This window comes from Cetorhinus maximus, chromosome 16 (assembly GCF_964194155.1).
Source record: "Cetorhinus maximus chromosome 16, sCetMax3.hap1.1, whole genome shotgun sequence".
Taxonomy (NCBI): Eukaryota; Metazoa; Chordata; class Chondrichthyes; order Lamniformes; family Cetorhinidae; genus Cetorhinus; species Cetorhinus maximus.
This window is the reverse complement of record NC_135894.1, coordinates 73645307-73666934: the sequence shown is the minus strand read 5'-3', so window position 1 is coordinate 73666934 and position 21628 is coordinate 73645307. Positions and strand designations below refer to the sequence as shown.

The following is a 21628-nucleotide window of genomic DNA, read 5'->3' as shown; positions in this document are numbered from 1 at the left end:
TCGAATTGGACGAGCTAGCAGTTATTTAATTTTTTTTTTAAAAAAACAAACTGAAATCAAGCTTTTAAAGGTTGAATCAGTGAACACAGGTTTCTTTCGGTCCCTGAGAACAGGCTGTGTATGTGTATGACACTCCTAATTCAACCATTGGGAATTTCCAAAACGTCAGACCTCGAGGCTCAGAAACACAGAGGAGTTTTTCATTCAGACGTAATATGAGAAGTAACGTGGTTATCAGAGGAGGGAGGAGGTGCACCAGTTAGATCAAAGGTCCTGCTTATTTCAGGTGATATTAGATTTGAACCAATCTGGATCAGGATTAAAGGGAGGTAATTGTCAATTACAGATAATTCAACACTGCCGGGATCCTGTGCTGTTCAACCTTCCTGGCCTTTGCCCCAATTGAACAGGTAAGGATTTGATTACGTTATAAGTGTGTGTGTCTGTGTGTATAACTTATCTGATGAAGGGCACTTGATTTCCTCCAAAGTCCACCCACCAAAAAGCCAACTGAGCTATGGAAAGCCAACCGATGGATGACGAGACAGTTCATCCGAATATTTATTGAATAGATTTTTTAAAATGTCTTATTTAAGACAGACTTTAAACCAGTGAGTAAATACCCAGAAGGAAACGAGAGAAAGTAAAGCTTGGAAATGAAGGATGCCAGTAAAACTTCTCTGAATTGGTCTTGCATACCTTAACACGGAACTCCAGTACTACTGGTGCCACCATTACTGGTTTTAACTGAGATTTGAACTGGGTTTTTCCTTCTTGCAATCAATCACTATTAAGACAAAGCCTGAACTTTTCATATCTGACGGTTTTAAAATGAACCTCAACTTCCTGGTAGGCAGTGCAGTTCATAGTCAGAGAGTCTGGGAGTGTGTCTTTATACTTTAAGGACGCAGCAGTGTTTAAATATTTCCTGCCAATGTGAACAGATCGCTGGGATCTTCTGCAAGTTTTGAAATGTCCCTTGCCTTAGTTTCTGAGAGCTAATGCTAGCTATTCAAAGAATGGTGAAATTACTGTGAAAACGTTAGTGTACAGTTGTCAGTTATATATAGAATTTGCCAGTAAGTCAACAATCTGACAGCAGACAGAAATCCGAGGATTGGGGATCCACTGGAATTCCTTTACAGGCCTCCCACAGTCCTGAAAGTTCAGTTTAACCATATACTAACATGTACATGAACTTGAAGACAGGAGAGGAGCTAAAAGGCCAAACAGATGTGATGTAACATGATTAATAGAAAACTCCAGCACAGCCTGATTGGAAAGGTCAACTCAAAGGGATGTCTGAATCAACTCAAAGGGATGTCTGAATCAGCTCAGACATAGGTTATCTCTATAAGCAATAGTCTCTGAAATAAAAACAGAAAATGCTGGAAATACAGCACTCAGCAGGTCTGAAAGCAACTGTGGAGAATTAAAAGTTAATGTTTCAGGTTGATGACCTTTGAAACTTATTTTCATTTTTGAGGTAATGTTGATGCTGCAACATTTAATATTTTTAAGGCTGAGATAGGCGGATTTTTGGTGTCTCAGGGAATTAAAGGATATGGGGAGTGGGTAGGAAAATGGATTTGAAACCAAAGATCAGACATGATTGTATTGGATGGCAGAGCACCCTCAAGGAGCTGTATGGTTTATTCCCCCTATTTCTAATGGACTTATGAAAATGTTTTGGTAATATTTTAAAATGTTATTTCTACCTGATTTATAGTACCTTGTCAAAATTGCAGTGCACTGATTTTTCTATGGATATGACAAGCTCATTCAAGTTGTGCTGTGTAACCCTGTGTGCTTTCTATCAGGTGGCCCAGAGATACTGGGGTATGTACTAGTACCTGGTGCCATGCAGTCATGTGAGGTTGGTTTGTATCATATTTCCCACAAGATTAGCTTTTTTGATGTGAAGGGAATGGACGGGAGGCTATGCAGGAAGAAGAAGACGTGTCACATGGAGGCCATTTGATGTCTTGACTTAATTTGAATTGCTGTCTTTTACACTGTCAGCTAACTATTAGCTAAGAGAATTAACTAACATTAATGTAACAAATCCTTCTTCCTGTGAACAGGTTTGGAACAAGTTTAAGGAGCTGTTATGTTACAGGTCTTAAACTGGTATTTGATGATCTGAGTTTTGCCATTTACTGTGTACAATTCTGTGCCTACTAAAAGCTGCATCCTACTTAGCAGCACCAAATATTGCAACATTGAAATGTTTTGAATGTGTGCTTATATAAATCTTAAAGTTGATTTTGCACTAGGTTACTGTTTTACACCAGCTGTGACAAATGCCCAGTATTCAGACATTAATTCCTGGAAATGAACTCACATCTCTTATGTTTATGTGTATCAGCTAAGTCAGAATGTGATTCAAAATAAAATGTCAGGACGGATTCACATGTTTAGAGAAATGAAATCCTCATTCTAAAGATACATGTTGCATTCATTTTTTGTTTAAATGCTCCCCCGTCCTTCCCCACTTTCTCCTGTGAAGAAACGAACAATCTCTTCCTGGGGTATGGTTTGACTTGGCATTGGTGCCTCCCCCAACAGGTCATTCTTCACATGCATTGAGACTGTAGGTGATGCAGTTTATTCGATCACAGAGGCTAATACAATCAAACTCGATCCTACTCCTGTGGAATGCCCAAGATACACAATAGTTTCTGGGCAACAATCAGATGGGGGAACTCTGGTTTATTTTTGTTTCTCAATCCCAAAATGTAACCCCAACTGCAGTCCCTACTGATATCAAATAATTGATAAGAAACCAGGGAGGGTGGAAGATCTTATGAAGCAGTTAATTGCTTTTCTCTTCATGGGTCATTCTGACTGCCATTTGCCTATAATTTCTTTAATGGGAACTAAACTTGCCATTAACTGCAACTGAAAAATACTATTTGAGTACTTGATCTTTCTACAAAATTAAATGTAGGATTGAGAGAGAGAGTTATGATTTTGTCATTTTTAGTCATTTGGCTGGCAGAGGATTTTATGAAGGGCGACTAAACTACAAAATCAAAATGTCTACCAGTATGTTGAATATTTTGACATAACTGAGAACTAATGCCAAAAAAGTCAATTTTCATATCTGTTTTGGGGTTTTCACAAGTGGTAATCTGTTAATCAACTTCTTATCAAATGATTTGACTACTGAGTAATGGTGTTGATGTTTTATACAGTTGAGTATCTAACGTAATTGCGGTGAAGGGTTGCTGAATTTGCACTTTGAATCACAATAGGTCGACTGACATTTTTCAGTTTTTTTCTTGCAAAGTGCCTTAAAATGAAGCACTCTAAGCCTACCTTCCATGGTGCTGTGATGTAACATACTGTGGCATGAGTTTGTGCTGGTGATTACTCAGACAGTGAGTGTCTGGCTTCCTAAGTTCGTAGAATGTTACATTAAGCAAGGAGGCCATTTGTTCATTATATCGGTGCTGTCTCTCTGAAAGACCAATCCACTTAATCCCATTTCCCTGACTTTTCCCTACACGTGTTTACATTTTTCCTTTTCAAATATTTAATAACTTCCCTTTTTAAAAGCTACTTCCACCATTATTTCTGGTTTGAAACTCCATGTCTTAACCTTTTGTGGGGGGAAAAAAGTTCTCCTAGGCCCACTCGCTGACATGTAAAATGATGTGGGATGATGTTGGGCGGATCTCCTGACGTCACCCCGCGTCATTTCAATTTTCAGATAGGCAGGGGTGCAGCCGAATCAGCTGTGCGCCCGCCGACCTGTCAATGGCCTATTGAGGCCATTTAAAAAGTAATTAAACTCATTAATGGGCCTGCCCGTCCAGGCTAAATGTTGGCGGGCAGGCTGGGAGCCTTGGCGGGCTTCAGAAAAAGCATGAAACCTCATCCACGGGCGGGATGAGGTTTCATGAGGGTTTCTAAAAACTTAATAAAGGTTAGAGTTAAAGTGATGGACATGTCCCAACTCATGTGACAGTGTCACATGAAGGGACATGTCAGGGAAATTTTGTTTCTGCTCCTTGAGGCAGCACATGCGTGAAAGAGTGCACTCTCGGCTGAGGTATTCCCCCCTCCCCCCCGGCCCGCACAGGGAGCGCGTAGTGCTTCCCTGCGGACGTCACGCTGGGTGGACCTTAATTGGCCCGCCCATGTAAAATGGAGGTGCGCCTGCTCCTGCACTCTCTCTTCCCCCACCACCCACCCCCCTGCTCAGAATGGGGGGTGGGGGATGGGGGGGGAAATCTTCCCCTAATCTTTCTTTGTTAAATTTTTAAAATTTGGCTAATGGTTCCTACACCAATAGAAACATTTTTTCCTGATTTACTTTATCACTGAATTATGAGCAGAGTGGAAGTTTATTTGGCCCCTGAGAGACAGAAGGAAAGAGAATAAGATGAGTTTGTTATTGTTGTTGCTCTTCATCTGGCTTCAAGGTGTGAGGCCTTGGAGAAGTTTGCCTCCCACAAAGGAATGGTATTTTTAAAAAAAATTTTAAGTGACTGGATAGGAAAATTTATAATCTCAGACTGGAAAATGAGATCTGTGGAGAGATTGATGCTAGTCTGTTTATGGTACCAGGAGTCACAGCATTATGCTTATCATAGTTTCTGCACATTGTTTTGCAAAGCTTTTAAGAAGTATTTGGATGTCTCCTTGAAGACCCATGACCCAAAGGGCTACGGATCAAGTGCAGAAAGATAGGATTAGGCTGGGTAGTTTTTTCGATTGGCATGTATGAAATGGGCCGAATGGCCTCTTGTGCTGTAAATTTTCTATGAAATTTTCTTTTCTATGTATTAGGTATTTAATTCTAAAGTCCCTAGTAAACAGTTAGTGATTGGGTCTCCTGAAAGAATGGAAGAGAAGTTAGGTTTCACTTATGATTCGTACTCTGACATATTCCTCTGCCTTCCTAATCTCCATCTGCCATTCCAAGTTTGAATCTCTCTTGGATAAGTCTGCAGCAGCCCTCTATGCTTCTCTTATTTTTTTATGAAGGGCTCATTGAGGTACCCATCACTGTCTTCTTACGAGCTGTAACTCCAGCTGCCTCATCATCGTCTCTCGCCATTCAAAACCTATGCTTCGTGGTCAGGATTGTATGGCCCCTCCCGCCCAGCGGAGTATTACGGTTCCACTGAACGGAATGAATGGAGATTTAAATGGCTCACCGCATCCGCTGGGGGAGACGTGCTGCAGCGGGGCTGTAAAATCCTGGCCCGTGGCTTTGACAGAAACTTGGCTTGGCATGGTGCCTGCTTGGCCATACTTTGCATCATCTGTTTGATTCAGACTTCCATGCTGACTGTGTGGCCATTATGACTAAATCACGCATTTGCTTTTACTCTTCTGGCACTTTCTCCTCCTGTGAGGACCTTTTATTCCACCCCTCATGCCTTTCGTTCAAAATTCTGATCCTTCCCCAAGCTCACTCCCAAGTTACTCACTGAAACATTTTCCCATCTTTCCTCCTGCAGCCTCTGCACTGAGTGTCTCCTCCGCATCACTGGTTTTAATCTCCATCGCAACTCGCCTTGTCCTCCCTCCTCCCTCACTGCGCTCCAATCCTGCACTAACCTCTCCTGCCCATATTCACAGCCACTCCCTCAACCTTCCTTTATCTTAATCAGACCACCTCTGACTACCTCATTCTATTCCACAATGCCCACGTCCCATTAACTCTTTCAAACCTGTTTTCCTTCTGTGTCTATACCACAAGTTACTCCCAGCTATCCAGGCCCTTCATTCATGATCCTTCTGCAGGAGTCAATCTGTTCAGATGCTCCCTTATCCTTACCCTATAATGTCTTTGTTCCCAGTCAAATCTGTACTCTCTCCCATGCTAGTCATTTCCCTTGGTATGACCCCCATCCTCATTCCCATCAAGACCAAGGGTTGCAGACTTGAGCATATCTAATGCAAAACTTGTTGAAACATTCACCACCAGATCTGGCTGGATCGCATCTAACACCATCAGAACTGACAAAACCATCTCCAATCTGCTATCATCACTCTCCCCCTCAAAAAAAACACTCTTGATCCCTCTGTCCTTGCAAATCGCCACATCATCGTCAATCTTTCTTCTCTCTTCAAAGTTCTTTAATGTGTTGTTACCTCCAAATCGCTGTCCATCTTTCCTGTAATTCCATGTTTGAATCTCTCCAATCAGGTTTCCATTCCAGCTACAGCACTAAAACAGTCAGAATCAAAGTACAATTGACATTCTCTGTGACTGTGACCATTGTGCACTATTCCTTCTCGTTCATCTCAACTTCTCTGCAGCCTTTGGCACAATTAATCTATATCATTCTCTTCTAACATCTCTCTTCAATTGTCCAGCCCAGTCAGATTACCTTTACTTGATACCATTCTTAACTGTTCAATCTTAGCCAGGGCATCTCCAACAATGTCATCTCTTCTTGTCAGTGAACCACTATCTGTGGAGCCCCCAAAATATCTATCGCTGGACCCCACCTCGTTATCTACCTACCACCCCTTGGCAACATCATTCAAACACCTGGGGCCAAATTTTATTGAAGCAGACCCGCATACAGCCGGGAGGTTAGTAACAGACCAGGAACCCATTTGTAATTGATGTGGCTTTTGCCAGGGCTTTTTAACTCGGCCGCAGTATTAGCATCCTTCTTCTGGGTTTCCTGACCAATCGGAGAAGGCGGGTGAGATGAAGCGCCGAATCTGTTCATGAAACTATTTTGAATTAAAGAAACCCTGCAGGGGTCAGAATGGCTGAATTTTGCATTGATCCTGGAGGTGTCAGCAGGAATGGAAAGGAGACCTGGGAGCACTGCTCTTGGGTCTTCAACTCATCCCTGTACATTCTCCTGCTGTGGAATCTAAGGGACTGAAGTGAGATGATGTTTGCTAACGATAGGAGGATGAAGCCAGCCTCTCAAACCAAGCAGGTGTGACTAGAAGTGCAGATGCAGTGAGCAGCAGGAGTGTGTTCCCTTGATACAGTGCAGTGTCCCAGAAGGTTCAACGACCTCAGGAGGGCACGAAAGGTGAGTGGCACAGCATTTTCCAACCCTCACACTGACCTTTCTACGCCCTGCAGCTCCACACATTCCTCCCTCTCCAGGCACCTCCTCAAATCCCCAACTGGGCAGTCAACACTCTCTCTTAACATCTCTCTTCTTTGTGCCATTTCACACCCATGGTTCACAGTCATCCTCCACAAACATTGTCCTTCCCTCCTCTCCAGATATTCCATGTCTCACTCACAACTCACTGCTTTCTCTCCTTGCAGAAGAGAGCTCAGAACACCAGGGAGAGGCAGAGAACTGGTGGTGGGGGGAGGGTCCAGTGATATTCAACTTGACGGATACTGGCAATGCATGCCCACCTGGTCCACTGGGTATGAGACCTTGTTCCTGGAGGCTGCAGATGTCAGCAGTGACCTGTCATGAGCCTCCTGGGGCACTAATGCTCAGACATGTTGAGAGAGCTGAGTCACTCTGCCTGTAGACTCTCTCTGTTGGGGATCCCTCCTCCATTAATCTGGATCTCTCCATCCATCCCTCTATATTGTGGAGTGGCGCGTGGCTGAGATGGCAGCTCCTCTTGTTCCTCAATAGAGGTTTAGGGTAGAACTGCGTAAGTTGCTCTTAAGGTGTAGTGATGGCTGGCAGCTGGGAAGTGCAGATCAAGGTTGTGAAGTGCCAGACAGGTCGCCAATGTCTTGGAAGTTAGGCTATCAGCTGTGGAGCATTAAGAGCACAGTGTCAGAAGAAGCACTGAGCAATAGCCTCTTACCTAGGCAGGGTTACAGCTAGTCATTTTCACTGTTTGAAGGTTTCCCAGTCTGTCAGTTACATTGAAGTAGCATTCCCCGCTGTGCACTCACCTCATTGACTCTGGTGGGTCAGTTTGGGAAACCTTTGTGCTGGCTGTTAAAACCAGAATGCTAGGTTAACTCTTAAATTAATTACCTCTTTGCATATGTCAATGACTTACCTAACAGCTCCATGAGGGTTCTTTGCTTGCCTACAAACCCAACTGGGTTGAACCCAGAAATGGCAGGCATCATGCCACTTTTTGGGGGTTTAACCACCACCACTACCCTGCCCTATTAGTCGACCGCCCACACCTGAATCCAACTCCCCTTGGCAGTTAAAATTCTGCCCATGGTATCTGCTTCCACATACGTGCTGACAGCATCCAGCTCTACTTTTCCGTCGTCACCTCTCTGGACCCAGCCACTGTGTCTGTGCTGTTAGGTTGTTAACCCTGTCATGGATGAGCAGTAATTTCTTCCATTAAAACATTGGGAAGACCAAAGCCCTCGTCTTGGCCTGTTTGACAAAATCTGTACCCTCATCATCAATTCCTTCCTCCACCTTGACCTTTGTGCTAGAATGGACCAGGCTCTTTATAACCTCAGAATCCTATTTGATCCCAAGCTGGCTTCCAGTTATGTATACTCTCCATTAGAAAGGCCAGCTACTTCCACCATGACAACATCACTTGCATTTGTTTCTCCCTCAGCCCACCTGCTTCTGAAACCTTCATTCATGCCTTTGTCATTTCCACATTTGATGATTCCAGTGCTCTACATGTCAGTCCCCCATTCACCACCCTACAAATTTACCCTATTTCTCATCAGCCCCAGCTCACCCATCAGTGTTTGTGCTTGCACACCCACATTGGCCCTGGTTCTGTCAAACCCTCAAACTTAAAATTATCACCCTCATCTTTAACTCTCCTTATTACTGCATTATTTCCAATCTCTAAACATTTCCAGTTTTGCAACACTCCCAAGTTCTCTGCCAATTCTGGTCTCTTGTACATCTCCCACTCCTTTTGCGCCACTATCAGCAGTCATGCCTTTGGCTAACAAGAACCTAAGCTCTGGAGTTCACTCCTTAAACCTGGTCACCTGCCTCTCATCATTTTCAACTCTCCTTTAAAACTCACTTCTTTGATCAAGCATTTAGTCACCCCATTGAACATCTGCTTTGGCTCACTTTTGCCAATTACTTTAAATCTGTGCCCTCTTGTTCTTGATCCTTTCATGAGTGGGAACCGTTTTTCCCTATCTACTCTCCCCTCTTGATCTTGAATGATGACCTCCTGTGCTTTATTATATGTACAATAGTATAGGGATTATTTGCTTTTTTGCAACATTTTGCTTGGATTTAATGAGGTGAATTAAAACACTTTAAAATCCATTTAGGATTAATGACAACAACATCTTGCATTTATGTAGTACCTCTGATGTGGAAATGATCTCAAGCTGCCTCAGTCACATTAGAAAGATAAACAGCAAGCCAAAGAAGGAGTAATTAGGAGGGATGGCTGAAATGTAAGAGGAGAGGTAGACCTCTCTATCCTTAAACCCTACATTGTTGACCAAGATTTTGGACATCTTTCCTAACATGTCTTTGACTTGATATCAATTTTTTTTGTCTAATTACACTCCTGTGAAGCAGGATGCTGTAATATGTTAAAATTGCTATATAAACGTATGTTGTTGCTTTAAGAGGGTCCTTAAAGGAGGAGAGGCAATTGGAGAGGGAGTAGCTATCTCAACCTGCCTTCATAACATCACTTGACTTTTCCCATCTCTCTGCTCATCTGCTGCTGAAACCCTCAACCATGTCTTCATTGCCTCTAGACTCAACTATTCCAATGCACTGCTGGCCTGTCTCCCACATTCTACCCTCCATAAATTTGAGGCCATCCAAAACTCTGCTGTCCTTGTCTTAACTTGCAGCAAATTAGCCCCACTCTTTTTTTACTACCTTTTTACGATTATATAAATCGTATATATCGGCTATAGAAGACGTTTGGATTCCCTTATATGTCAGTTTCTTCTCATACTCTCTCTTTGCTTCACTTTGCTTTTTTAGTTCACCTGTGAACCTTTTATATTCAGCCTGCTTCTCAGTTTTTAATCCATTTGACATCTGTTTTTGCACACTTTTTCTGCTTATCCTTAACCTCTATCGCTTTCATCATCAGGGAGCTCTGGATTTGTATGCCCTCTCTTTCCCCTATGATGGAATATACTTGACTGTAATTGAACTATCTCTTCATTAAAGACAGTCCATTGTTCAGTTAGTTTTGCCTGATGTCTTTGATTCCAATTTAACTGGATCAGGTCCATTTTTACCCCATTGAAGTTGGCTTTCCCCCAGTTAATTATTACTCTGGATTGTTCCTTGTCCCTTTCCAAACCCAGCCAGAACCTTATGATTAAATGATCATTGTCCCCTAAATGTTCCCCTACTGACACTTGATCCAATTGGCTCACCTGATTCCTGAGAACCAGGTCTAGCAGTACCCCCTTTCTTATTGGACTGGACGCATACTGCTGTAGAAAATTCTCCTGAAAACATAGAAACTAGGAGCAGGAGTAGGCCATTCGGCCCTTTGAGCCTGCTCCGCCATTCATTATGATCATGGCTGATCATCCAACTCAATAGCCTGCTCCCGCTCTCTCCCCATACCCTTTGATCCCTTTCGCCCCAAGAGCTATATCTAACTCCTCCTTGAAAACATACAATGTTTTGGTCTCAACTAATTTCTGTGGTAACGAATTCCACAGGCTCACCACTCTCTCTGGGTGAAAAAATTTCTCCTCATCTCAGTCCTAAATGGTCTACCCCATATCCTCAGACTGTGACCCCTGGTTCTGGACTCCCCCACCATCGGGAACATCCTTCCTGCATCTACCCTGTCTAGTCCTGTTAGAATTTTATACGTTTCTATGAGATCCCCCCTCATTCTTCTGAACTCCAGCGAATATAATCCTAATTGACTCGATCTCTCCTCATATGTCAGTCCCGCCATCCCAGGAATCAGTCAGGTAAACCTTCGCTGCACCCCCTCTATAGCAAGTACATCCTTCCTCAGATAAGGAGACCAAAACTGCACACAATATTCTAGGTGTGATCTCACCAAGGCCCTGTACAATTGCAGCAAGACATCCCAGCTCCTGTACTCGAATCCTCTCGCTATGAAGGCCAACATACCATTTGCCACCTTTACCACCTGCTGCACCTGTATGCTTACCTTCAGCGACTGGTGTACAAGGACACCCAGGTCTCGTTGCACATTCCCCTCTCTCAATTTATAGCCATTCAGATAATAATCTGCCTTCCTGTTTTTGCTACCAAATTGGATAACCTCACATTTATCCACATTATACTGCATCTGCCTTGCATTTGCCTACTCACTCAGCTTGTCCAAATCACACTGAAGCATCTCTGCATCCTCCTCACAGCTCACCCTCCCACCCAGCTTTGTGTCATCTGAAAATTTGGAGATATTACATTTAATTCCCTCATCTAAATCATTAATATATGTTGTGAATAACTGAGGTCCCAGCACTGATCCCTGCGGTACCCCACTAGTCACTGCCTGCCATTCGGAAAAAGACCCGTTTATTCCTACTCTTTGTTTCCTGTCTGCCAGCCAGTTTTCTATCCATCTCAATACACTACCCCGAATCCCATGCGCTTTAATTTTACACGCTAATCTCTTCTGTGGGACTTTGTCGAAAGCCTTCTGAAAGTCTGAATAAACCACATCCACTGGCTCCCCCTCATCAACTCTACTAGTTACATCGTCGAAAAATTCCAGTGGATTTGTCAAGCATGATTTCCCTTTCATAAATCCATGCCGACTCTGTCTGATTCTGCCACTGTTTTCCACGTGCTCAGTTATTAAATCTTTTATAACGGACTCTAGAATTATCCCCACTACCGACGTCAGGCTGACTGGTCTATAATTCCCTGTTTTCTCTTTACCTCCCTTTTTAAATAGTGGGGTTACATTAGCTACCCTCCAATCTGTAGGAACTGTTCCAGAGTCTGTAGAATCTTGGAAGATGACCACCAATGCATCCACTATTTCTAGGGCCACTCTAGGAACTGTTGTCCCTCTCTGTCCTTTACACTGCTACCATCTCTGCATATATTCAGATAATTCAAGTCTTTCATTATAATTACTCTATAATTCTTGTACCTCTCTGTAATTTCCTTGACTGCGATCAACTTTTCGGCGTTTTGGCGAGAGTAATGGCAAAGCACCCTTTTGGTGTAGTGCAAGTAATAGCACAATCTATTAATAACATTTTCTCTCTCTGCACGTACAACACAACCTACAATGTAGATTTGCCATTATGATGGCACAAATTTTCAGGAAATTCTGGGCTGTTGTATGTAACATTCGTCATTTATTTTGAATAATCAACATTCATATAGCGTCTTGTAACATCAGAAATGGTCTTGGGACATGTCACTGGAGAGGAGAGATGCAATGAGTTTTAGTGTGAAAATTCCAGAGCTTAGACAGTTGAAGGCTTGGTTACCAATGCTGGGCCAAAGGTATGGTGAATGCAGGATCGGAGGAATGCAGACTTATTGGAGGGTCTTGGGCTGGGAGAGTTTGTAGAGAGAGGATGGGTGAGGCCATTGAGAGATCTGAGCCCAGGGTTGTGCATTTTAAAGTTGAGGTGCTGATGGACAGAATCCAATGTAGGCCATGGAGTGAATGGGATTTGGTGCAGGTTAGAACATAGGCAGCAGAACTTTGGATGAGTTTAAGTTTATGAAGGGTGGAAGATGGGATCCTGGTCAGGACAGCTTTGGGATAGTCAAGTATGAAGGTAACCAAACGTGGATGAGGGTTTCAGTAGCAGATGAGCTGAAGGAGGGCAGAGATGGTCAGTTAAGGAGGCAATCATTGTGATGGATAGGAAATTGGGTAAGCTCAAGGTTAAATGGGACATTGTTATTGCAAAGAGTTTGGCTTAGCCTCTGACAGTGGTCAATGGAATCCACGGAGAGGGAGCCGAGTTTGAGGAATGAAGGAAGCCAGTGTTTAGATATAACTTACAAAATGAAGAACAAAATTCTGAAAAAAAATACAAAATGCTGGAAATACCAGGAAGTCAGTATCCAGAAATAAATATTTGAGCGAAGTATTTTGTTGGGGTAAGGATGGTTTCTAATTCCTAATTTGGCGATTTTTTAAAAAAAAAAGTGTAAAACGACACTTCTGTATAAATGTACATTGAAAAAAAAAACCAGCTTTCGTGTGAGGGACATAATACAAAAGGCGGCACAGCTCTTCCTCTTTCTCCTCATCATTTCCAGTAAAGAGTTTTTTTTTATTGTTACGGTAAAGCCGGCTCCTTTCTGACACTCCCTAATCGCTGGGACGAATAGGATGCGACAGCCGTCAGTAATAACCCAGCCTCCCGGAAAAAGATGATGTTAATTTAAAAAAAAGAGGGGTGGGGGCGATCTGTGTGCGGCTCGGTAATTCGGCGGAGGGCTGCTCGCTGTGCGGTTGTGTTGCGTGAGCCGAGCGCACGTTAACAGTGTCAGCCGGTCGGGGGGTTTTCTGGATCCGCCGCCCTCCACCCTCTTAACCCCTCGGCAAACCCGAGCCCAGCTGCCGGTTATACCGCACGCCGCCGGGCTCTCTTGCGGGATGATTCTGGACAGAGGCAGCGAGAACGGCAGCGATCCGGAGAGCTGTATGATGTCGAGTCCCATCAACCTGGGCTACTTTTTCCAGAGCTCCCCGGCAACCAGTGAGCCGTGCTCTCCGCCTACCCCCGGCTCCCCGCAGTCAGACTCAGACTCCCAGAGTGGCGCCTCAGACAGGAGCTGCAGGAGCACAGGTACCGGTCAACCTTCCTTCCTTCCTTCCCTGCTGGGTGCTCTCCAGTCTTATTTTTTATTTTTTTATTTTTTTATTCCCAGGGTTTTAAAATAACTTGTTCTCAAACTTCCAATCTAGCCCACTCAGCTGTGTTGTCTTCTGTATAAACCTTTTCCCCTTTGTTAATTAAGGATTTTATTCTGGAGTGTTTTCCCCTCGATTAGCCGTTTTGTTTTAACCTTTGAGTTTTAATCAGCTGGTTGGTTAAAAGTGGAGGTGAAGAGGGTGCATTCCCTCCCCCTCCAGGCATCTGATAAATTTCTCTCTCAACATTTAAAATCTAAAAACTGGAAGGAACCAAACCACTTCCTGAGCCAACTGGGCATCGCCGTTTAAACGCCCGTTCTCACAGGGAACCGATTAAAATCGCATTGAAACTGAAATTGGAGAGTATCGTATAGCAGAGTTGATTTTCTAAACTGATTATTCCCTGTGTTTTCAAGCAACTTGAGCTTTCATTTCCTCATTTGTTTACGTGTGTGTGTGTGTGTGTAAAAAAAAATGAGCGAGTGATCTGCGGTTGGTGGATTTTCCACTTTCTTCGGCTTGCTGAGGTTATTTGTTATTCACTTTCTCCCTAACAGCCCACTCTGGCACAGAGAGGTCTGAAAGGCGACATTTCCAAGGAGTTCGAGTGAAGAATCCTGTTAAGGAGCTCCTTAACAATTTCAGGAACATCCGCAGAGGCAACAACCTGGAAAATTATGGGGTAACACCTCACCTAATTTTATTCAGCCTTTTGTTTTTTTTTAAAAATGCAGTAAATAGTTTAAGCCATTACAAGTTTTTTTTTAAATGTAAAAAGCTAATTGTCTGTTAAAATAAAACTTAAAGGTTTTTGTTTCTTATGGTCAAGCTTACTCATCATGTTTACACTTCTAGCGCATTAATGTGCAATAATCTTAGGCTAAACCCCTCATGTAGATTTTGTAGACTAGATGAAAGAATGCGGTGGAAAATAATTATAGTGTAACAGAATTTTTTTTCTCCTTCAATGTAGCCCCAATTGAAGTCATCAGAAGAACAGATTTCTGGTAAGTAATTTGCCTGCCACTTTGTAATTCTGGCCAAAATGCTCCATTATTCACTGTACGGAGTTAATAATCTGTTTCCCACTTTAACAGAAATAAGAAGTCTCCTGGTCAGGGGAAGAAGATCAGCTTTGGAGAATCTGTCTGATGCACCTCCTTATAAACAATCACCAGCACATGCATCATCTTATTTGCTGGTAAAAATATCCAATTATTTTTCTTTCAAAATGCAATTTTAGTTTAATTACCTCTGGATTATTTCCGTGATCTTAGCTTTAGGGTTACAGATGACACTAATATCGATTGGATGCCTTCAGGAATCTGAAAGGGACAAACAATGGCATTATCATTTTGTCAAAAGATGAAGAAACCTGTTGTATGGGAACTTCAGTCATGTTACTTTTTTGCTAGACCTGTAGACAGACCTTACGGGAACATTAATTAATTATGCCAGTAGTAAACCACTTAAATGTCTTTGTGACTTGACTAATGTCCATATGTGTCTCTTTTTCATTAGACTCCACCCCAGACACCAAACTCTGTTGAGAATTCAGATGGAACCTACAAAACTGAACTAAGGAATGATGTAAATCCAGATGCTCTTCAGGACATAATAAAAATGTTGCAGAATGACACCCATCAGATCTCCTTGAACACAGTCCAAGTCAGCTGGGCCAGTTTTGCCAAGAATGACCAAGTTTTTCAGGGAAAAAGAGAATTGCACACAAACAGTTATGTGCAGGACCTCCAGCACAACCAGCTGTCCCCTGGACAGTGCCAGGACTTGCAGCAATTCCAAGTCCATAGCCCACCTCAAGTCACTGGGCAGCATAAAGGTTTTCAACCATTTCAAGGTGTAGATCATTCTCCAAATTACCAGCAGCTTCTGCCCAATGGACAGCTCCAAGATTATCAACAGGTGCCTGGTGAATTTCCACAGTTTACGACTGACTTTCAAGTACACCCTAACCCTTCTCTGTCTGAGGGATACCCAATTCCTCAAAACCAACCTTTGGGTGGTCAACCATCATCTGAATTTTATATTCCAGGTTGCAGCTCCCTGCAACCCAACATTCAGGAAGAAATATCTCATCCTGCCTCCATGTACTATCCTATACAACCTCAAGGCAAGTCCTTCTTTCAATGGCAAGTTGAACAAGAGGAGAAGAAATTATCCAACCTTACCCAAGAGCAACTTCTTTCCAAAGACTGTGATGGTGACACGTAAGTATTATTGAATCTTTGTTTCAGTATATTCAGTGTGTAGTGAAAATACAAAAAAATGTTGAGAGGTCAGTTCCTGAGCCTCTTCTAATGCTACTTGCTGGCTGGTCCCTATATTGCGTACAAGAAATAATCTGCAATACTGTTCCTTCCTTTCCCTTGCCACCACCCCAGCCCCCTCTCTCTCGAAGAAGAGTGCTTACGCTTTACAAAAAGCCTCCCAGCAGCATCACTGCAGGATGGAGCTATTGTTTATGGCAATTATGGATATGCAACTGTATTCTTTACTTTGTGATGCACTGTGTTGGAGCTGCAGAACATCCTCTTGGGTACCAAGCCCTAAAAGGGCATTGGTGACCATGGACCTCCATGTTAATCAGGCTCTGGAGGGGCAGAACACAGCTATCTTAATCTATTATACATAGAAAATTTCCTCTTTTAGGTGTTAAGTAGCACATTCATGTCAAGCCCCTCAACAGGGATAGGTAAGTTTGAGGTTCTGATCTGGTTATGTTCTGTCACACAAAATAGTCAGTACCAGCAATTTTCACCCTAATAATTTATTGAAACTTTTATTGAGGAAAGGTGTCTAGCTGGTGCTACTCACTGTGGGATGCTTGGTATTTTATAATTGGGGTGCTAAATTTTTGCATTAAAGTACAGGGTAGTAGTGCTTCAGTAGAAATATAAATTAGGCTACAATGCTGCAGAACATATGGCTTCATTTCTGAAAATTAAGGATTGCGTTTAGTGGCTAGGACCTAAAGAGTGAAGAGTCTGAATGATTATAGTGCAAACACCTTTGTTTTATAAGCTTAAAGGTACGTTATGTTTACATTTTCCAGTCTACTGCATATTGCTGTTGCACAGGGCAGACGGGCTCTTGCATATGTCCTTGGGAAGAAAATGGCTGCAATTAACATGATGGATGTTAAAGAACACAATGGTCAGGTAGGATACATTGACACATCAATCATTTACTTGACATTGTCATGGTTGAGGGGTGCATGAGTTGAAGAAGTGAGATTTTAGATCAAATTGTTTAAAGTCATCTTTTGAAGTTAGGGGGTAGATCTCATTAAAGCCTTATTCGCAATGCAGGCAATGATTACTTCAGCAAGATGTTGAACATTATCATTAATGTTTAACTTAAATTGACTTGTTTTTCAGTAACGGTTGAACTTGCATTTACGAAATGGCTGATTAGCTCATTACTCTGGTTGCTTATCAAAAAAGCTGTGTTATCAGTTAGCCATTTGTTTTATCATCAGTTTCCTTGTATGGGTTGGTCATTTGTCAAACATTACAGTAGTTTTTTTTTCTCTTAATAGAGTGCTTTGCAGGTAGCTGTTGCTGCCAACCAGCACCTGATTGTTCAGGATCTAGTCAACCTTGGAGCACAACTGAACACTTCAGACCGCTGGGGCAGAACACCACTACATGTGGTCGCAGAAAAAGGTTTTGTTCAAGTGCTTCTGGTAGGTGTCTTTCCTGGTTGAGGAACCTTTTTATTTTTCATGATCCTTGATATTCTAGAGAAGTACCAACCTCAGGAGGCTGTTGTAACCTGCAAAAGTGTGAGCTTCACAAATGAACAATTTCACCATGATTTCCCAAACACCAATTATTGTAACATTAAGGACAAAAGTACACCTTTGTAAATATTTCATGTTTTGGGTTATATTGAAATTATCAAGTGCAGTTTTAAGATGTGTTCCATTATAGGTTGCCCTAGCCTAAAAGGTTCTTGTATGGTTTTGGGACTTCTATTGGAACTTATAGGAGGAAATAGCCTAGAAGGCAGTTTTAAATTATGAACCACAATTTGAACACCTCTTTTTAACTATCCATTTCCATTCACTAGAGTCTACTGTGAGTAGTAAACCAGCATTTCTTTTGTATCCACCTCAAACCCATCTCTTTGATCAAACTTGTCACATCTTGACCTCCCCTTGACTTCGTGCCCATTTCTTTAAATTACATCTCGGAAGGACCATGGGATATTTTGTATTTTAATGGTGTTATATTGCATATAATTTTTTAAAAAAGTGTTTTATAAATAATATCACTAAAAAGTGACATTTTGTTTCATTTGTAATATTTAATTAAGTAAACTTTTTTAAGTATCTGCCATTTTTTATTTTTAGTTGCCTATCATTTACTTACAAATCCTTTTTTATGTTTCTGTGCAGGCCATTGAAAAGGGAATAGCACTAAATTACCAGCATCTCAATCTCGAAGTTACAAACTTTGATGGTAAGATCAATTACTATCTTTTTATTGATGGCTATTCAAATAGTCCAATGTCCAACTTACTCATGAAAGGAAAGTGATTATGGACAGAAGTGCACCTTTAATGGATATCAACTTTTTGCTTTTGGATTATGTCCATAATCATTTTCAACAGATCAAACAGGGTATCTCAAACTTTAGTTAGTAAAAGAAAAGGCAGTGCAAAAGGGGGTTTTATACATTTGTGTGCGCGCTAAAGCAATTTGCATAATGTCTTTGTTTACATTCACTGCTAGCCATAAACAACTACTCATAATTTTGAATTTCCCTCCTGTTTTAGGTATGACTACTCTACACTGTGCTGTTCAGGCCCAGAACCGTGTGCTACACGAGCTACAGAAGAAAATTCATCAGCAGCCTCCATCTGTTGAGGTGCAGGAACTGGCCATGAAAAGCAAAGGCTTGTTGGAAACAATTAAAACCCTTTTGCAGATGGGAGCATCTATTGAAACTCGGGTGAGTTCAGCTCTGAGTGATCAAGCCACATGGAAAAGCAAACACCATTACATGGTTGTGCATATTTGAATTTAATTGCAAAGATTAAATTAATGGTGTTCATTGTAAACAAAGCTGAGGTGGCCTGTGACATGCTCTAATCGACGTGTTAACTTTCCCTAGGATCGGAAGAGTGGCCGTACACCTCTGCATTTGGCTGCTGAGGAAGCAAATGTTGACGTTCTGCGTCACTTTCTTGAGCAACCAACCAGCCTTAATGTTGTAAATGCTAAGGTAAGAGACAACCCAGACACCTGTTGACTACCCATTTGATGAAGAGGATTTGTTGCAGTGAACCAACTATTTGATACATTTATACGGGTCTTTTAACATTGACTTTGCTAAGATCCCTGGCATTTCAACACTCTAGTAATACTATTGAATATCACTTTGCAAGACTTCTTATAACTTCTCAACATGAGTGTCACCTTGATGTGAAAACACAAATTAAATTCAAAAATTGACCACATCAGCTTTTAAATAAATTTGTCTGGTGTGCCCATGTTGTAGTCAGGAGAATATTTGAGGAAATGTCCAGTGTTGATATTTCAATTGTTGATAGAGTTTTTGTTCATCTTGCAGGCGTATAATGGCAACACTGCACTTCATGTCGCAGCGGGCATGCAAGACCGGGTTAGTCAGGTAGACGCTGTCCGGCTTCTGATGAGGAAAGGAGCTGATCCTAGTGCCAGAAACCTGGAAAATGAACAACCAGTGCACCTGGTGCCAGATGGTGCAAGAGGAGAAGAGGTGAGTGAGAAGAGCAGCTATCCATTTATCAAAAAGAAGTATTCCAGAATTTTGACAGTGGATGTGACCTGGAAATTATTTAATAAGAGAAAAATGAATGGAAAAGAATAAAAACAGCTTCCTTATAAATTAAGATTGAATAAAGAAAAAGTAAATCTTAAACCCATTTCTTTAATAATCACTATCACTTTTTTTAATTTGCAGGTTAAGCGCATTTTGAAGGGGAAAGCTGTCCAGTCAAGAGTGCCTCCCTTCTGACTTCCCGTTTCAGAAAATTAGTCTGTCACCCCCACTGTCAGTTAGGCAGTCCTGTTAGATTTGTACAGAGATATTTGCTAGCTACTGGCAAATGTGTGTTGTTTCTTTGAAAGAAACTTTCATTGTTGACTACTGTGTAGTATTTAGTAAAAATAATGGTAGTATTAACCGGTATCTTGTTTTAAACTGTGCGTGCATTATACAATTTGTGAAGTAAAAATGTAAGGGCTTCAGCTGACTTTTAAGATGCGTTTTTAAAAAAATGTATTCCAAAGGATCAGTGCAACAATGTGTAGTTATGATCAGGTGCATATATCTACTTAGAAATTTAAAAACATAACTCCAGTATATTTAAATATCATATATGCTTTTGTTGTCTTGAACTAAAGTGTGTCATTTAGGCATAATGTTCATTCTACTTAAACTGTTCTGTATGAGTTTTATCTTTGGTTTTGCTGCTGCGAGAGGAATGCAAAAGCTCAGATGTTCAGTAATGTTTTTTGTAAATGAAATCCTGAAAGATTTATTGACCACGCCTATGGGTTTATAGATCTTTTGAGTGAGATGTTTTGGAAGGAAATGTTTAGATATAACCATAGATATGATTTAAATAGAGTGCCTTGCAGTTTTTTTTCCAGTGCTGACCCAGATATTTGCCTTGATTCACATGAGCTTTCTTGTCTACTCAAACTGACATGAGTAGTAAAAGCACACATTACCCTTACAAATGCATTCTTCTATATGCCGAGTGAATGTATTTTGCTTTGGTGAGGTATGCATTCCTTTAACAAGAGGGCTTTGCTTATTCTTGTACCAGATTTATTGACCAGAGTATTTGTATGGGGCATCCTGAGATAGGTGGATGCACTAACTGAAGTAGAAATGGGTCAAATAAACATTTAATGTGAGAAGGAATTGCACACATGGTACGTTTAAAGAAATAAAACAAGTGATAGAGTCAAGAGCAGGTACCTGATGTGAAGAGGTTAGATGGAAATGGGATGTTGAGTATGGAAAAGGTTGAAGGAAGTAATTTGCGGACAAGGAAGTTAAGGTTGAAGAAGAATTACTTACAGGGCATAATCCAGAAGATGGATTTACAATGCATGCTGAGTGGAACAGAATGATAGGAAATTGATTGATATAGATTTGGGTGCAATATAAATTAGTATAAGTGGCACACCCTCATTTCTGGGTTAATATTTTTATACTATTGGGTATCTGTTTGTTTCAACAGGTATATAATTGTAGTTCTCACCAGTAAGGAAGATTTTGTTCTCTAGTATTTGCGTACTTTGTGCTGGATTTTTAAAAAAATCCTTAGTTTTCACTGATTGTCAAAAGTTATTTGTTTTATGCATCTAATTCTTTTCAATAACTGATTTTTAAGAATAGAACAGTTAATATACTGAAATTTTGATGCACATTTGATATTTAGTAACTTTATAATCAAGATAAATGTAGAATTGTGAACTATTTGGCCTTTAAAGAGCTAATAAATCAACTTTCTAGAAGGCTGTTTGTTCAATCATGAAGTTTAATAAAGTATGTCTTGTGGACAGATTCTAACTGTTATTTGATGATAACATTACATTAAATTTTTGATGCACTAGCTGCCTGGTGTCCAATATGTGACTTGGAGTTGTAAGATTTTCAGCACTCTCTTTGGCCCAACAGTGGTTCGTTTCCATAAGTGGACTTTCTAATCTAATTGGTTAAAGCTATGCCTTTGCTTCACTCTGTGGCAGAGGGGCATACCTAAGAGACTAAGGATGATCCCATTTTCAAACAGTGCATTTATCTGGTTAACTACCAAATTCTTTCTGAAGTAACATATTACTGTATACATCAAATCTGAAGTCTAAAGCAATTGCTGTCATTTAACA

The 21628-nt window shown here is 41.3% G+C and overlaps 1 protein-coding gene across 1 annotated transcript; it reads left to right on the top strand.

The window, feature by feature from the left end:
- The first annotated feature begins 13433 nt into the window (after window positions 1-13433).
- Window positions 13434-21354, top strand: nfkbiz (nuclear factor of kappa light polypeptide gene enhancer in B-cells inhibitor, zeta). Its single transcript, XM_078560056.1, has 12 exons — window positions 13434-13651; window positions 14277-14401; window positions 14693-14726; window positions 14817-14920; window positions 15241-15947; window positions 16793-16898; window positions 17279-17425; window positions 18140-18203; window positions 18520-18695; window positions 18858-18968; window positions 19317-19484; window positions 19689-21354. The coding sequence occupies exons 1-12, from the start codon at window positions 13459-13461 to the stop codon at window positions 19740-19742; spliced, it is 1989 nt and encodes a 662-aa protein (XP_078416182.1). The 5' UTR covers window positions 13434-13458; the 3' UTR covers window positions 19743-21354.
- The last annotated feature ends 274 nt before the right edge of the window (window positions 21355-21628 follow it).